Genomic DNA, 15,104 nt, shown 5'->3' with positions numbered 1-15,104 from the left:
ATTATACCTCCAAGTTGTGTCATATGCCTTCTCAAGGTCAAAAAATATGGCAATAACTGAGTGGTTATTTGCAAAGGCATTACGAACATACGTATCCAAGCGTAGTAAGGGGTCTATGGTAGAACGTCCCTTACGAAAGCCATATTGACGAGTGGAGAGACTTGTGTGTCTCTAAATACCACACTAAACGTCTATTTACTAGGCGTCCCATCACTTTGCAAACTGCACTGGTAAGAGCAATGGGATGATAGTGGGAGGTTTCATGTCCCGTAGTGCCTGGTTTGCGGAAAGGGAGAACAATGGCAGATTTCCACAGCTGTGGAAGAACTCCTTGTGACCAAATAAGATTGTAAAGGCGTAATAGGACTGCAAGGGCTGACTGATGTAAATGTTGTAGCATATGAATATGAATGTCATCGGGCCCAGCTGCCGATGATCGGCAAGCTGAGAGTGTTGCCTCCAGTTCTTGAAGTGTAAAAGGCACATTATACTGTTCTCTCAGAGAGGAAAAGTCCAAGGGTGCTAACTCTCTGGCAGACTTTGAGGAAAGAAATGAGGGGCATAGATGGAGTCCCTGAGAAATACGGACCAGATGATTGCCAATTTCATTGGCAACATCTAGTGGGTTTGCTATATCAACACCGGCAACCCGCAGAACAGGAGCCGGGTCAGGAGAATATTTACCACTCAGTTTTCGTACTTTTTTCCAGACTGCACTCATAGAGGAAGCAGAGGTGATGGTGGAGACATAATCTCACCAGCAAATGCGTTTAGCGTCACGGATGACACGGCGAGCAATCGCACGCTTCTGCTTAAAATCAAGAAGTCTCTCTGTGGTTCTATTGTACCGGTACCTGCCCCATGCAGCGCATTTCAAACGTACTGCACGAGCACAAGCAGGAGACCACCAAGGCACGCATTTCTGAGAATTCCTGCCCGAAGTTTGGGGTATAGAATGAGAAGCTGCGGTTAAAACGGAGGACGAGAAGAGATGTAAAAGCTCATCGATGGAGGACGAAGAAGGAATCTCTCTAAAAACAGTTAGGTATGAGTAAAGGTTCCAATTTGCCTGATCAAATTGCCAGCGTGGGATGCGAAGAGGTGGTGAATATGAAGGGGAAGTAAGAATGATTGGGAAATGATCGCTGTCATGTAAGTCCAGGAGAACAGACCAAGTGAAGTCTAATGCGGCGGAGGAAGAGCAGACTGAGAGATCGATGCAAGAGAGAGTGTGAGTCCGAGGATCAAAATGGGTGTGAGTACCTGTATTTAAAACATGGAGGGGGTGGGTGGCAAGAAAAGCCTCTAACTGAATGCCACGGGAATCACAGTGAGACCCCCCCAGAGGAAATGGTGGGCATTAAAATCACCAAGTAACAGAATCGGTGGCGGTAATGACGAAACAAGAAAGGCAATATCTGGAATAGATAATGCCCGAGAAGGAGAGAGATATAAAGAACAGAGCGTATACCACCTATGCAAGTGGATACGGGCTGCTGTGTAATGCAGCGAAGTATGAACAAATAGCTGATGGTACAGAATATCAGTGCGCAGAAGAAGGGCACTTTCATTAAAGGTCCCATCAGGAAAAGGATCTGAAGAATACAATAAATTATAGCCTGAGATGGGAGAGATAACAGCAGAGTGTAATTTTGGTTCCTGTAAGCAAACACCAACAGGGGAAAACTGGGAGAGTAACATCTGAAGCTCACCCCGATTACCCCTGAGGCCGCGTATATTCCACTGTAAATAGGCCATGATTGGCAATGATAAAGATACCTGAAATCCGCAGGTAAGGGTTCCTACGGACTAGAGGGGTTAGAAAAGTCCACATGCGGAGGCAGTGGAAAATGTTCAAGCAGTGAAGGAACGGTGCGCTGTGAAGAAAGGAGTTGCGCAGATGGAGCAGAGGAGAGAGAAGGAGCAGAGGGTGGATCAGTGTCCATTGATGGTTTGGTCTCTGCAATATATTCAGAGATTGCTTCAAGTGTTTCAGAATTCAGAGACGTCGTATGGGAGACAATATTGGAAATGGTAGGGGGAGGATGAGTAAAGATTGGAACTGTATTGGACTCTACCAAGGTAGGGGGGGGGCGAAAGGGTGGAGGGAACTGGAGAAGCATGGAAGGGGACAGAAGAGGCAGAAACCTGGGAGGTGGCAGAATAGGAAGAAACTTGGGAGGGAACAGGGGAGGAAGGTACAGTACAAGGAGGAGGGTGAACCTCTATACTTTTAACAGAGCCAGTGAGAGGGGGAGAACCAGGTACAGAGACAGGGAAGGTAAAATGAGGAGGTGGAAGATGGGTAGGAGGTGTTAACAGACCTTTTTTTGACTTTTGAAAAGTAGAGGGACGATTGGGAGTAGGTGTCATACGAGATCTCGTCGCTACTGAGGCTTGTGAGAGAGAACACGAAGAAGCGAGATCAGACTGAGGCGTTGAAGTAGGGACGTCTGAGCTGAGGACAGCAAAAGAATTAGATACAGGAGTGACTATGGGAGAGGTAACCACAGAGGTGGGTGCAGAAGATGGGATACCAGAAGTGGGGGGACGTTTTGAAACACGGGAATAAGAAACACGAGGTAGTCTCCCTTGGAGGCGGAGATGAGAAACTGCCATGGCATAAGGGAGACCTTCTGCCTCTTTGAGGTAACGGATTTCCCGCTCGTTTAAGTAGACTTGACAATGGCGAGAGTACGAAGGGTGAGCCTCATGACAATTAAGGCAAGAGGGAGGTCAATTGCAAGACGTATTAGAATGGTCATCGGCATCACAGACTGGGCATTCGGCGATAGATCTGCAATATTTCGCTGGATGGCCAAATCGCCAGCAATTTCTACACTGTTGCGGTGTAGGGATCACCTTTCAAACTTGTAACCGATGTCCTGCTACATAAACTGAGGATGGGAGGTCACGGCTGTCAAAAGTTAAATGAGCCACATTGCTAGGGTATCGTCTCCGCCCATGGGCAGGAAGAACGTAAGTGTCTACCTTGAGGATTGGGAAATCTTGGAGTTCCAGCTGTTCAAGAATGTCAGTGCCATATGTCTGGAAATTTTGTTGAACTATGGTATGGGGCAGAATGACGGTACCACTACAAGAATTGAGGGAATGATGTTTTTCAATAGTGACAGGAACAGTATCAATATGGGAAAGACGAGAAAGCTCATGAGCCTGGGTAGCATTCTGTACGGTGATGATGTGCTTACCGCTCTTAAGAGCATGAAAAGAAATATCTTTACCAACATGGCGTAGGAGTGCCTTGCCAATACAGTGGTCAGAAAGATAGGCAGTAGAGGAAGTCGGTCGTAAAGGGAAGAATTTAGTCCATTGTGCAGTCTGAAACTGAGTGTGGAAAGGTAGTGAAGGACGTGTCGATCTTTTCTGAGAAGAACGAGAAGGTGGAGAAGTATCATCAGCAGGTAATTGTCGTTGGCATTTAGGCGTGGGACCAGAGTTGGTCCGACGTGGAATGGGTCGGCGATTCGAAAATTGCCGCACCGTAGAGGGAGAGGCCGGAAGCATAGTCAAAGGAGAGCGAAGGTCAGATAAATCGAAGGAGTCAGTCGAGGCCTCAGTACCTGAAGCGGGTGAGGAAACAGCATCGGCAATAGGTACAGAGGCATGAGGAGTGTCCGAAGAGTGGTCTAAAGACGAGGCGGGGTCAGAACGGGGTGTGGTATCAAGAAGGGGCCCGGGGGTAGCAGGTTCATGGACTAGGGCTGCCATGGTTAGGTTACTTCTTTCTTTTTGTTTTTAAGAAAAAAAAGAAAGAAGAAAAGAAAATAAAAATAAAAAAAGAATAAAAAAAGGGGGGACCGGGGAGGGATAGTTCCTAGGAGGAATGAAAGGGCCAGAAATCTCCCTCCGCGCCCAAGAGGACCTCAGCACCGCAAGTAGCGCAGATGCAGCATGGAACCTATGCCATACCCTACCCATCATGCCAGTAAACCGGCAATCTGGGATAGCAACCTCACATCTGCCGAGCTACCTCGGTGGACAAAAGAGAGGGCGGCCGGAAATCCGCCACAAAGCATACCTCCTTCGGCCACCACCCCCGGAATCCGAAAGGTGGCTTCCAGAGATACACCCGTCGCCCGAGAGACACCCAAAGCCACCCTCCGAGATACCAGAGAGGGATCGGGACATCCCCAGGCAATCCAGATTCCACGGCAAACTACGCCACCGCCAAGAACCTCAATGGAATGGGATGGATCCCGGTACCCTTTCCCCTACCTAGGAACTAGCGTGCCTGTGGGAAAAAAAAAAAAACCCAAAGGCCAAAAAGGAAGGGCAAAAGGGAGGGGTGGGGAGGAGGAGGAGGAAAGGAAAAAGGGGAGGATGGGATAGGGAACGGGGGATTGGGGGGTAATTAGGTTCGGTCTGAGGAAGGAGACCGACAGGTCTAATTCCTCAGACCAAGAGCCTCTTCACCATGCCAAGGAGCCCCCCTTGAAGAGGTAGCAGAGTATTAACTGTGCATGTCTTCAGTTTGTGTGTATTAAAATTAATATTTCATGTGGTAAAATTTTTGTTTTTTTCATACTTTTGGGTGTCTTGCACAGATTAATTTGATTTCCATTATTTCTTATGGGGAAAATGAATTCGCCTTACGATAATTTCGGCATATGATGAGCTCTCAGGAACAGATTAATATCATAAGGCAGGGGTCCACTGTATATACGTCCAAAACACTGGCTCATAAGAAGCATATATACAACCAAAACAGTCAAAGGGTTAAATTCTGATACATCAAAGAATCACAAAGTGAGTGTTGGTACTCAGACATTGACATAATCCTCTTAGATTATACCCCTCAAGGGAGGTTCCTTGATGCTGGGGAGGAGTGCTTGTTCTACAGAATTGGATCTGTGCTCCAGTTCCCTGAATTGAACCTGAATACCTTCCGTCCTCTCCCCTCCCCATGTGTGCTATATAATCCTACAGGTTTAGCACTCCCCCATGATTATATTTCGATGTCTTCTCTTGTAAATTATTCTTTCAGGTTTATCTTTAGACTTTCATTGAGTTACATTGTTTTGATCATAAGTTCAGAATAACTTACAAAACATAATGACACGATTGCAAACAAACCATACCACAGGCGGGGCTTAAACCCGTTGTTAGAGAGTTGTAAAACTCCAGACCAATGCATTAGCCACTGGGCCAGCTGGCTACAATAAGATTCATCCAACTAGGTATATTTATACACCATAGGAAGGTTAGCATAGGCACCACTGTGACCACAAATGCAAGTTTTTACAGACGAATCTCACACCAGCATGGCCATGATGAACTCTAGTTCAAGTTCCCTCAAAGCCGTCATCATGACTCAAAATCGTAATGACACAATTGCAAACCGTAGGTTCAAGCCCGCCCATGATCTGGTTTGTTTGCAATCGTGTTGTTATGGTTTCATGAGTCATGTGATGGCTTTGAGGGAACTTGAGCTAGAGTTCATCATGGCCACGCTGGCGGGAGATTCGTCTGTAAAATCTTGTATTTGTGGTCACAATGGTGCCTATGCTAACCTTCCTATGGTGTATAAATATACCTATTTGGATGAATCTTATTGTAGCCAGCTGGCCCAGTGGCTGACACGTCGGTCTAGAGTTTTACGACTCTCTTACCACGGGTGGGGTTTGAACCCACGGTATGGTGTGTAAGTTCAGAATACTACTTTTGGCCCTCATATGAACTGTAGTGTTCAACTGTAAATCAGTTTAAGAAAAGGTGGAAAAGTGTTAGTTTCATCTAGGTATACAATATCTAAGCTGCTGTAATATATTTGACTATGGCATGATTTGGATTTTATAAGATAAAAACCCAATTTGTGTGTTTTAGAGGTGGGTGTTGTATGGTGTAGTGCAGCAGTACGTGTTGCCATGGTTACAAGACAAATGTGGTTCCCATCAGCTTTATATTCAAATGGAAACTCAGTTACAAGACAACCCGCAATGGCCGCCTCTCACAGAACCCCCGGAGTCAACCATTAATGAGATGAGTAACAATGGTACTATAAAAAGGATTTCCATTTAAGAAACATTAAATTTTGTTTCATATATATTTTTAATATCAAACAGGGATGGAAAAATACACATGATTGTCTTGTTTGCAAACGTACTTTTCTATTTCTTGTTTTTTCTAGGTAAGCCAATGATGGATGAGGAAGAACTAGACGCAGACGAGGAGTGTGGAGAGAACAATGCACTCATGAGAAAGTTGACACACCGACACCACTTTAAGGCCAGTGTCAAGTACCTCCCAAGAAAGCTCCTCAATAAGACTAATACTGAGTTGACTGTTAATGTAAGCAGTGTTACTGAAGGTTCAGAATATGAATCTCTGATCAGTCAAAACTCTTATTCAGTTCCATGTCCTACACCAGAAAGGTATAATTATATTTCTCTTTACTTCTTCTTAAGATATTCTTATTGTATAATCAATTTGAGAAAAAATCTAATAATTTTGGATTTCATTTTCTTTATCATTAAAATTAACTTATTTTTACTCTGAAAGTAAATAGTATTCTGTATGGATTTAGGATATTCAAGTTCTATGATACAACATGTATAGTGGTCTTTTCTAAATTCTGTAAATAAAGAGATACAGTGAAAATACAAATAATGTTACATTTAGAGGAGAGTGCTAAACCTGAAGGGGTTATACTGTGCCTGAGGAAAGAGGAGAGGGCAATCAGGTTTGATTCAAGGAAGGAGAAGACAGGAGCAATTCATTGCATCAAGAGCCCTTCACTGGCATTAAGGAACTTCTCATGGGGACACAAAAGGATAAAAACAGTATTGAGTGAAGGATATCAATAAAAAGATGAATGGGTCACAGTTAATTTAGCAAGTCAGTGACAGCTAGGAAATCATGGAGATTCTGCATTAAAAGTGTGATTGTCAGAGTGGAGAGCAGGACGAGTAAGCTTACTGGAGATTTGAAGAAGGCATCAGATATAAAGGTGGCATGCTTGAATGAGACAATGAAGTCATGTTGAACTCAACCATACAGTTCTTACAGAGTAGCACCCAGCAGGTAGTAATACTAGGTTTTATGTGATCCCATTGCCCGATATCTCCTGTGTCATTCTTTTAAATCCTGTTAGCTGTTTCCATCAAGGATGGGTTACCCAAAATAGGAAATAAAGTGGAACCTCATCTTGCATTTTCCCTGAGTTTTGTCGAATTCGGTTTTCGACGACTGTCAAAATTTTGTCCCAGTTTTCGTTCATCCGCTTGGTTTTCGTTGAGTTGACAGTGGTCCACAGTACCAAATGCATCTGCCTGCCCATGCCCACACAAAGCATCCCACATTTTTTTACTCAGTCTGGCTCAACTCGTGGTATGATTTACTCAGTCTGGCTTTGGTTCTCATCAAGTGAGTATTAACCCTGGAATTCATCTGAAACATTTCGTAATAATCCATTGTTTTTCGTGCTTGTTTATTGAGTGCAACTGCTAAATAAGCCACCATGGGGTCAAAGAAAGTTCTGAGTGCCAGCCCTTTGATAAAGAAGGCGAAAAACATGATAGAATAAAAAAAAAAAAAAAAGAGTTGGTAGACAACCATGGGGAAGAGCTAACCATTGAAGAGCTGCAACACCTTCAACTGGAACAGCAACAGACTGCAGCTGAGGAAATTGCTTCAGAGGAGGAGGAAGAGAGAGGGGAGAATGTGCCTTCTTCAGTGATTAAGGATGTATGCAAAGTGAAGTGAGTTGCAAAGTTTTGTGGAGAAATATCACCCTAACAAAGCTGTCGCAAGCCGTGTCTGCAACATGTTCAATGATAATGCCTTGTCCCATTTTAGGCAAATCTTAAAGAGACGCCAGAAACAGACCTCTCTGGACAGACTTTTTGTGCGACACGGGTACAGTGACTCAAGCTGGTTCTAGTGCCATTAAAAGACAAAGAAGGGAAGTAACCCCAGATAGGGCCTAAATACCTGAAGTCCTTATGGAAGGGGACTCCCCTTCCAAACAATAACTTCTCCTCCCTCTCCCCTCCTCGCCATCTTCCATACGCCAACAAGAGTCTTCAATAAAGGTAAAAGTGATGTTATATTCATTTATCCATTTCATTAGTCATTTATATTTATTTCTCATTGTTTTCTGTATGTACAACTATAGTTATTCTCCATAAAATATATTTTTTGTTAATATTTTGGGTGTCTGGAATGGATTAATTGGATTTATATTATTTCTTATGGGAAATATTGCTTCAGTTTTTGTACATTTTGGTTTTCGTCAGACTTTCTGAAACGAATTAATCACGTAAACCAAGGTTCCACTGTACATTCCCCATCACTTATCCAACAGCTAATATGCCAAAAGTGTGCAGACATCACAGTTCACATGATTATCCAACCCACAGCATCATCACTTGTCCTTCAGAGTGCATGCACTATGCTTCTATCCTCCAGATCTCAAGTCTGGTTGACCAGTTACCCTGAATCCCTTCATAAATGAAACTTTGGTCAAACTCCAACAATATAACAAACCTTAAATGCCACTTGTCTCCATATTGATCTGTCATGCTCACAAATTCCTGTTGGATAAATAACAAAAAAAGGCACAATACCGTGACTGGAACAGTACACAAATAACCCGCACATAGAAGAGAGGAGCTTACAATGACATTTCGGTCACACTGTGACTTTGTAAATGGTCCAAGTCGGACCAAAACGTTGTCGTAAGCTCCTCTCTCCTATGTGTGGGTTATTTGTGTGTTATTCCTGTTGGATGCTCAAGCCCCTATCATTCAAAACCCCCTTACCCTTCCTTCCATCCATTAACCCCAGATTTGTGCACCTCCCTGGTCAGCCTGTCCCACTCCATGTCTTTCTAAATGACCATACAATTTATATGGTAATTTTTGTTACCTGGTTGCCTGGCCTGGGTGACAGTAGAGAACATGTGCACAGGTGGTTTACCTAACACAGGGATGTGGGATTAGTCTACTTGATTTTTTTCCAATTCTGAATCATTTAGAATAAACAATGAACTGTGTGAAATATATAATTCTTAGGGTTATTCTGTTAAGTTTCATGTACGTATCACAAATCTAATTCACGCAAGAGGATTCCTAACCTTCCTACCCTGGTGTGGTAATTTTGCACCAGGTCACTGAGGAAACAGTGTTGTCTAGTTGGGTGATCTCTAAGTAATATTAATAAAACTGCTTAATTACAGACCTCACAAGAAATCACGTGACAGTGTACTTTATTTTCTATCAAAGCTCTGAGCTTTAGTTCAGAAATCTTTCCCTGTATATGGCATATTATAACATTTGTGAAGAAGCACTAAGCCCATATTGGTCATATAGTACATAATAATAATAATACAGCGGTACCTCGGGATACGAATTTATTTCGTTCCAGAAGGCTGTTTAAGTGCCGATACCGAACAAATTTGTTCCCATAAGGAATAATGTAAATTAGATTAATCCGTTTCAGACCCCCAAAAATACACTTACAAAAGCACTTACATAAATACACTTACATAACTGTTCGAGTTTTGGGCTGTTCGTATCCCGAGGTACCACTGTATCTTTATTTCTACAAGTACGTATATGTACAAGGTATACAGGCCTAGCTGACATTATGTAAAGTAAAAGGTCACAAGTGCAACTAATGTGACATTTTATTGTGGCAACATTTCGCTCTCCAGGAGCTTTATCAAGGCGTTACAAACAGTACATGGACACAGAGGGTATATATAGGCTCAGAGTGAGGTGCAATACTAGTGGTAGTAGTAGCAGTAGTAGTAGTAGTAGTAGTAGAAGTAATACAATATGTAGAACAATTAACTTGCACATGAGTAAATGATGTAAAGGCTATCACTTGGGAAACATAAAAATTGGTTAGACAAATATTTCTATTGGAGGCTGGATAGAGGCAGCCTGTTTCAATGTTCATTCTCTGTGATGTGCTTGTGTAGTATTAACAGGAGAGACTATATGATGGCAGGATTTACTGTTTTCAGGAGGATTCTTGCTAAGACTTCAGAGATGGTGAAGCTGCCTTTGTTTTGTTTAACCCTTAAACGGTCCAAACAGATCGACGTTCAAATTCGTAGTGCTACAAAAGTAGATCTACTTTTTTTTTACATATTTTCAAATATAACAAAAAAAAATGTAGATAAAAGTTTTTTTACACGTTTTCACATGTAAAACAAAAAAAAGATCTACATTTTTTTACATACTTTCAGATGTTGAAAAAACGTATATATACGTTTGGACCGTTTAAGGGTTAATTGTATTAGAAACAGCTATTAGTGAAGATTCAAGGCACTTACGTCTGCGGAAATTAGTTTCTTTGATCACTAGTTGGGCTTCCCTGAACTTCATGAGATGATTGGTGGAATTTCGGTGTTGTACACAGGCGTTGTTCAAGTTATCGTTCCTACATGCATAAATGTGTTCATTGAGGCGGGTGTTGAGGTTTCTTGCTGTTTCACCTACGTAAATCTTGTCGCAGCCTCCACGGTATAGTGTAAACTCCTGCGTTGATTGGTTTGTGGTGCTTGGATTTTGTTCTGGTTAGATCCTTTATCAAAGCGCTGGAAGCGATGGCGACTCTGGTGTTAGCTTGTGAAAGTACTTTAGAAACGTTCAGTGCAACCTGGCTGTTGGGAAGAATTATAACTTTGTTGGGAGTGGTGTTGGTGTGTGGAGAATTAATGATCTGAAGGGCTCTTTTCTTGCAGTCTTTGATGAAAAAGGAAGGAAAATGTAAATCTGTGAAGGTTCGGTGAATGTATGTACATACATGTATGTACATGTATGTACATTAAGAAACTCAGGACTACAAATTCGGTATGCTCTTAGGAAAAACCCAATGATGATGCCTCTTTTGGTCCTAGTATCTTGACTGGATAGAAGTGTGTGAGATTGTTTTTATTGGTAGGTTTCCGATAAACTTGAAATCTTAGGCTGTTGTCTACTTTGTGAATGAGGACGTCGAGGAAAGGTAGCTTGTCATTGGATTCTTCTTCTAGTGTAAACTGGATCGTCGGCTCAACTGCGTTGAGCCTTGCCTGTAGGTTCCGTACGTCAAAACGTTTGGGTGTTATTACGAGGACATCGTCCACATAACGTAACCAAGTGACACTTGAAGGGATGATGTTGGCGGAGTGTTTGGACTCTAGGTATTCCATGTACAAGTTGGCTAGGACGACACTGATGGGGGACCCTATTCCCATGCCGTAGGTTTGTTTGTAGAGCCTGTTATTGAAAGAAAAACAGTTGAAATTAACAGAGTTCAATCAAGTCAACAAAATCTCCGGGAGGTAGAGGAAGATTAAGGTCCTGATTGACTTTACGTCGTAGAACCTCGATGGCTTTTGTGGTAGGTACTTTTGTGAAGAGGGAAGTCACGTCCAAACTGCTTAGTTTCTTGTTTCGGATGGAGAGGTTTCGGATGCGGTTGAGAAGGTTGCCTGAATGTTTAAGTATTGCTTCTCACTCTGAGCCTCTGTATACCCTCTGTGTTCATGTACTGTTTGTAACGGCTTGATAAAGCTCCTGGAGAGCGAAACGTTGCCACAATAAAATGTCACATTAGTTGCACTTGTGTCCTTTTACTTTACATATTGTCGGTAATTCTACCAACTTTATTACTAGCTGACATTGATGATATACTACTACATAGAAAGCTGCTTGTTACGCAGAGCGTTTTGGGCAAATTAGGGCAGTTTTGTCCCAGGATGCTACCCACACCAGTCAAATAACTCTCAGGATCCCATTTTACTGATGGGGAATATTTATTTATTTATTAATTTATTTATGTCTTTGCAAATAGTACATTGAGATTATGTATTTACAATAATGGGTTGCAATGCAAAGAGAGCCTCTATTATGCCTAGGCATTATGGGCCGACTTAACATTATTGGCTTACTGACTACTTAACACTAAGAATTATATCATAGTTTTACGGTAGATTAGTTTTACAGTAGACAACCGGTGTAAAGAAACACCCAATGTTTCTACCATCACTGGGAATCGAACCCAGACACTTGCCATGCGAAGCGAGAGCTTTAGCCACCAGGCCATGGGGCACCTTAGTGGACATGGGGGGAATGGGAGGGGTGACAGGTAATCATGGTTGATCCAAGGAAGAGAAGAGATTACGAGCCTTTCCTCAGCTTCAAGGCACCTTTCTTGGAGAGTCTGAAATTAGTGTCATTAATCTAAACTCTACATATTATATAACTTCAAAATTGTATTTAGGGATGTTTTATACATTAAGGTTAATTCAAAATAAATTTGCCAGTAATATAAGAATGTAATTTTCAAGCTAATTAAGTTCATATTGGCAGTGCAAGGCACCAGGGCCCTGGAGATGATCATGAGACTTTTGCCTTCAAGTTCAACCAGAGTGTGCGACATCAGATAATGAAGGGTACAGGTGGTGCCTTCAGGACTTTCAAGGGAAGTGTCAAGGTAAACATATAATAAAAAATGCTAGTATCATCCAGTGTAGTACAGTAAATCTTAGGAAATTTTTGAATCAAGAATGTGAACTACAATGTATCCACAAAAGACTGGCCGTATTTAGATGCCATAGGTTTTTTTTTTATATTCCTGTTGAAAGGTAAATATAGTTCAGCAATGATATTCTAATATAAATAATTTTAAAATTTCCCATATATCGCAGATATGGGAAATTTTTATATTACAGAAATATTACCTTATATTTTAGCAAGGTATGCTTAATGCATTATTTACTGTGGGCAAAGGGTATTTTTCCAGAATGGCTGGTAATATACCACTGTGGATAAAATACTTTGACATTTCTTGAACATTTCTGAGTGAGTTGTCTCTGAATACATTTATTTGATCACATTCCAGCACATAATAATGCTAAGTGTGACAGTTGTCCATCTGCCAGATATATTTAGTTTGGTCTGCATCATCTGGTAGTGGTGATTTAACCTCCCAGAGATACTGGTAACCCAGCCGGAGCCGGGCGGTAGTGACATCCAAGAGTGCTTATTTTGTTGGATGCACCATAGACATATGTGACTCCTGCATGATAGTGATAATAGGTGGACTGATTGTATTAGAAATGAGACCTATTTGTCAATAAAGTCTCAGGAATGTGACAAATTTCATAAATGTCATTGTTACTGATGTCCTGACACGAGAGTGCTAAATTAGCCCTCTATATTGCCAATAGTTGGCAACATTGCCTGAAGTTGATAGTCTTTGGCTATATGCTAAATAGGATATGCATCACAATGTGTACCTTTACTGATGTGAGAAAAAGAGAGCTGGGGACCCCTTAATTTGATGTGTACCTCTAACATCTATTCAACTATTCATCAGCCTCCCATCATATATAAGGGATTTGCCAGTAGACCCTTAGTTGTCTTCAAGAGGGAACTGGATAGGTTCCGATTAAAGTATGTTCCTGACCATCCGGGCTGTGGTTTGTACATTGGACTGCATGTGGTCAGCAGTAACAGGAGGCCTGGTCATGTACCAGCCTTGGGGGTGACCCTTGGAATACCCTCCAGGTAGCAACGTTTATGGGAGAGTACCAAAATTCATTTAAGTGTTATTAGTGGACTTTCTTGACTTAAGCTGGGGTCCACACTCTTGGAAATGGACGGTAACTTTGAGGATACTGCCAGTGAATTGTTTAACTGGAGTGAGTATTAGCTATGATGATGGACGCCATTCAGATATGACTATCGTTCACCTTTTAGCAGGACATAAGTAGGTGTCCTGCTTTGTTCTCGCCACAAGTCCAAAACTTTCAAATCCTCAAGTACAGTTATTACACCTGAGGGGTCAGGTGAAAGTTCTCTCTTTGTTTATTAAGCAGATCACAGTCCATAATTGTGTGCAAGGTAGGTAGGAACCTGACTGATACACTATTGGTAAAAGGCAAGTGAGGTGAAAAATAATCTCTTTGAGCTAGTCAAGTATTATTTTCCATGCACTGTCCATGCACAGCCCAGACTTCATTCAGTGACCAGTTAGACTGGAACAATGAGCCTAGTAATGAACCACTAACCATGTGTCATTAAGGACATCAACTAGGTGTAATACTGATAGCCACCTGTGGAGGTGTTCACCATTTATTTAATAGAGCAATGTGGAGAGGCTGGTGGGCTTTAGGTGACTAGACTGACACTAATTAACAAGTCAGTCAAATATACACACAAAATCCTCCAGACATTAACCCTTTGACTGTCTCCAGCCCATTTCTGAAACTGTCATTCTATGTCGATAAATATTTGAAAAATAAAAAACTTATTTTTTTCTTACCAAAATGTTAGGATTATTTAGCTGAATGTTTTAAGCCTAAAAATTTTTTTTGTGATCATTACTTACCGAGATATAGAGGCATAAAGTTGGCAGAAAATGAGCCACATAATGCAACAGCGGCGAATGCCGCTCACCTGGTAAACTTTTTTTTACTCCCATTCGAAGGTATCTTGCTTTTTCCACTACTTTATTTTTTCAGGTAACTTATGTGGCCTGTGAGACCAAGGTAAGGTGCAATGTTCATATATACACTCATTGTATACAACACAATAAGCGCACAAACATAATTATCAATACAGTGGACCCTCGACATTCTATACTAATCCGTTCCTGAGAGCTATCGAATGTCGAAAATATCGAAAGTCGCATTAATTTTCCCCATAAGAAATAATGGAAATCAAATTAATCCGTGCAAGACACGCAAAAGTATGAAAAAGAAAATATACCACATGAAATATTAAGTTTAATGCAATAGAATAATTACAATAACAACAATAACAATAGATTAATAACAATAGAATAATTGACACTTACCTTTAATAAAGATCTGGTGATGATTGATGGGATGGGAGGAGGGGAGAGTGTGGATGGTGTTAGTGTTTAGAAGGGGAATCCCCTTCCATTAGGACTTGAACTGGCAGCCTCACCATGCCTTACCACACTGTGTATGCCACTACGATTCTTATATCTTTCAAACCAACCTTTGCTGGCCTTAAATTCACTCACATCACCACTAGTTGCAGGCAATTTCTTTACCAAATCATCATGCACTCCGACACATGCACTCCACTTTCGTACTTTGCAATTATCTCTTTCTTTATTTC

General features: G+C 41.6%; 1 protein-coding gene across 3 annotated transcripts in view; it reads left to right on the top strand.

Moving 5' to 3' along the window:
* Positions 1–15,104, top strand: part of LOC128685119 (polyamine-transporting ATPase 13A2) — a 212,362-nt gene that overhangs the window by 174,238 nt on the left and 23,020 nt on the right. For all 3 annotated transcript variants that reach the window (XM_070102010.1, XM_070102005.1, XM_070102019.1), the window contains 3 exons: positions 5,845–6,013; positions 6,149–6,392; positions 12,324–12,447. In XM_070102010.1, the coding sequence (XP_069958111.1) occupies positions 5,845–6,013; positions 6,149–6,392; positions 12,324–12,447 (537 nt within the window). The remainder of the gene's footprint in view (positions 1–5,844; positions 6,014–6,148; positions 6,393–12,323; positions 12,448–15,104) is intronic.

Source organism: Cherax quadricarinatus, chromosome 5 (assembly GCF_038502225.1).
Source record: "Cherax quadricarinatus isolate ZL_2023a chromosome 5, ASM3850222v1, whole genome shotgun sequence".
NCBI lineage: Eukaryota > Metazoa > Arthropoda > Malacostraca > Decapoda > Parastacidae > Cherax > Cherax quadricarinatus.
The sequence above is the reverse complement of the archived record's forward strand: the minus strand, read 5'-3'. Positions and strand labels throughout refer to the sequence as shown.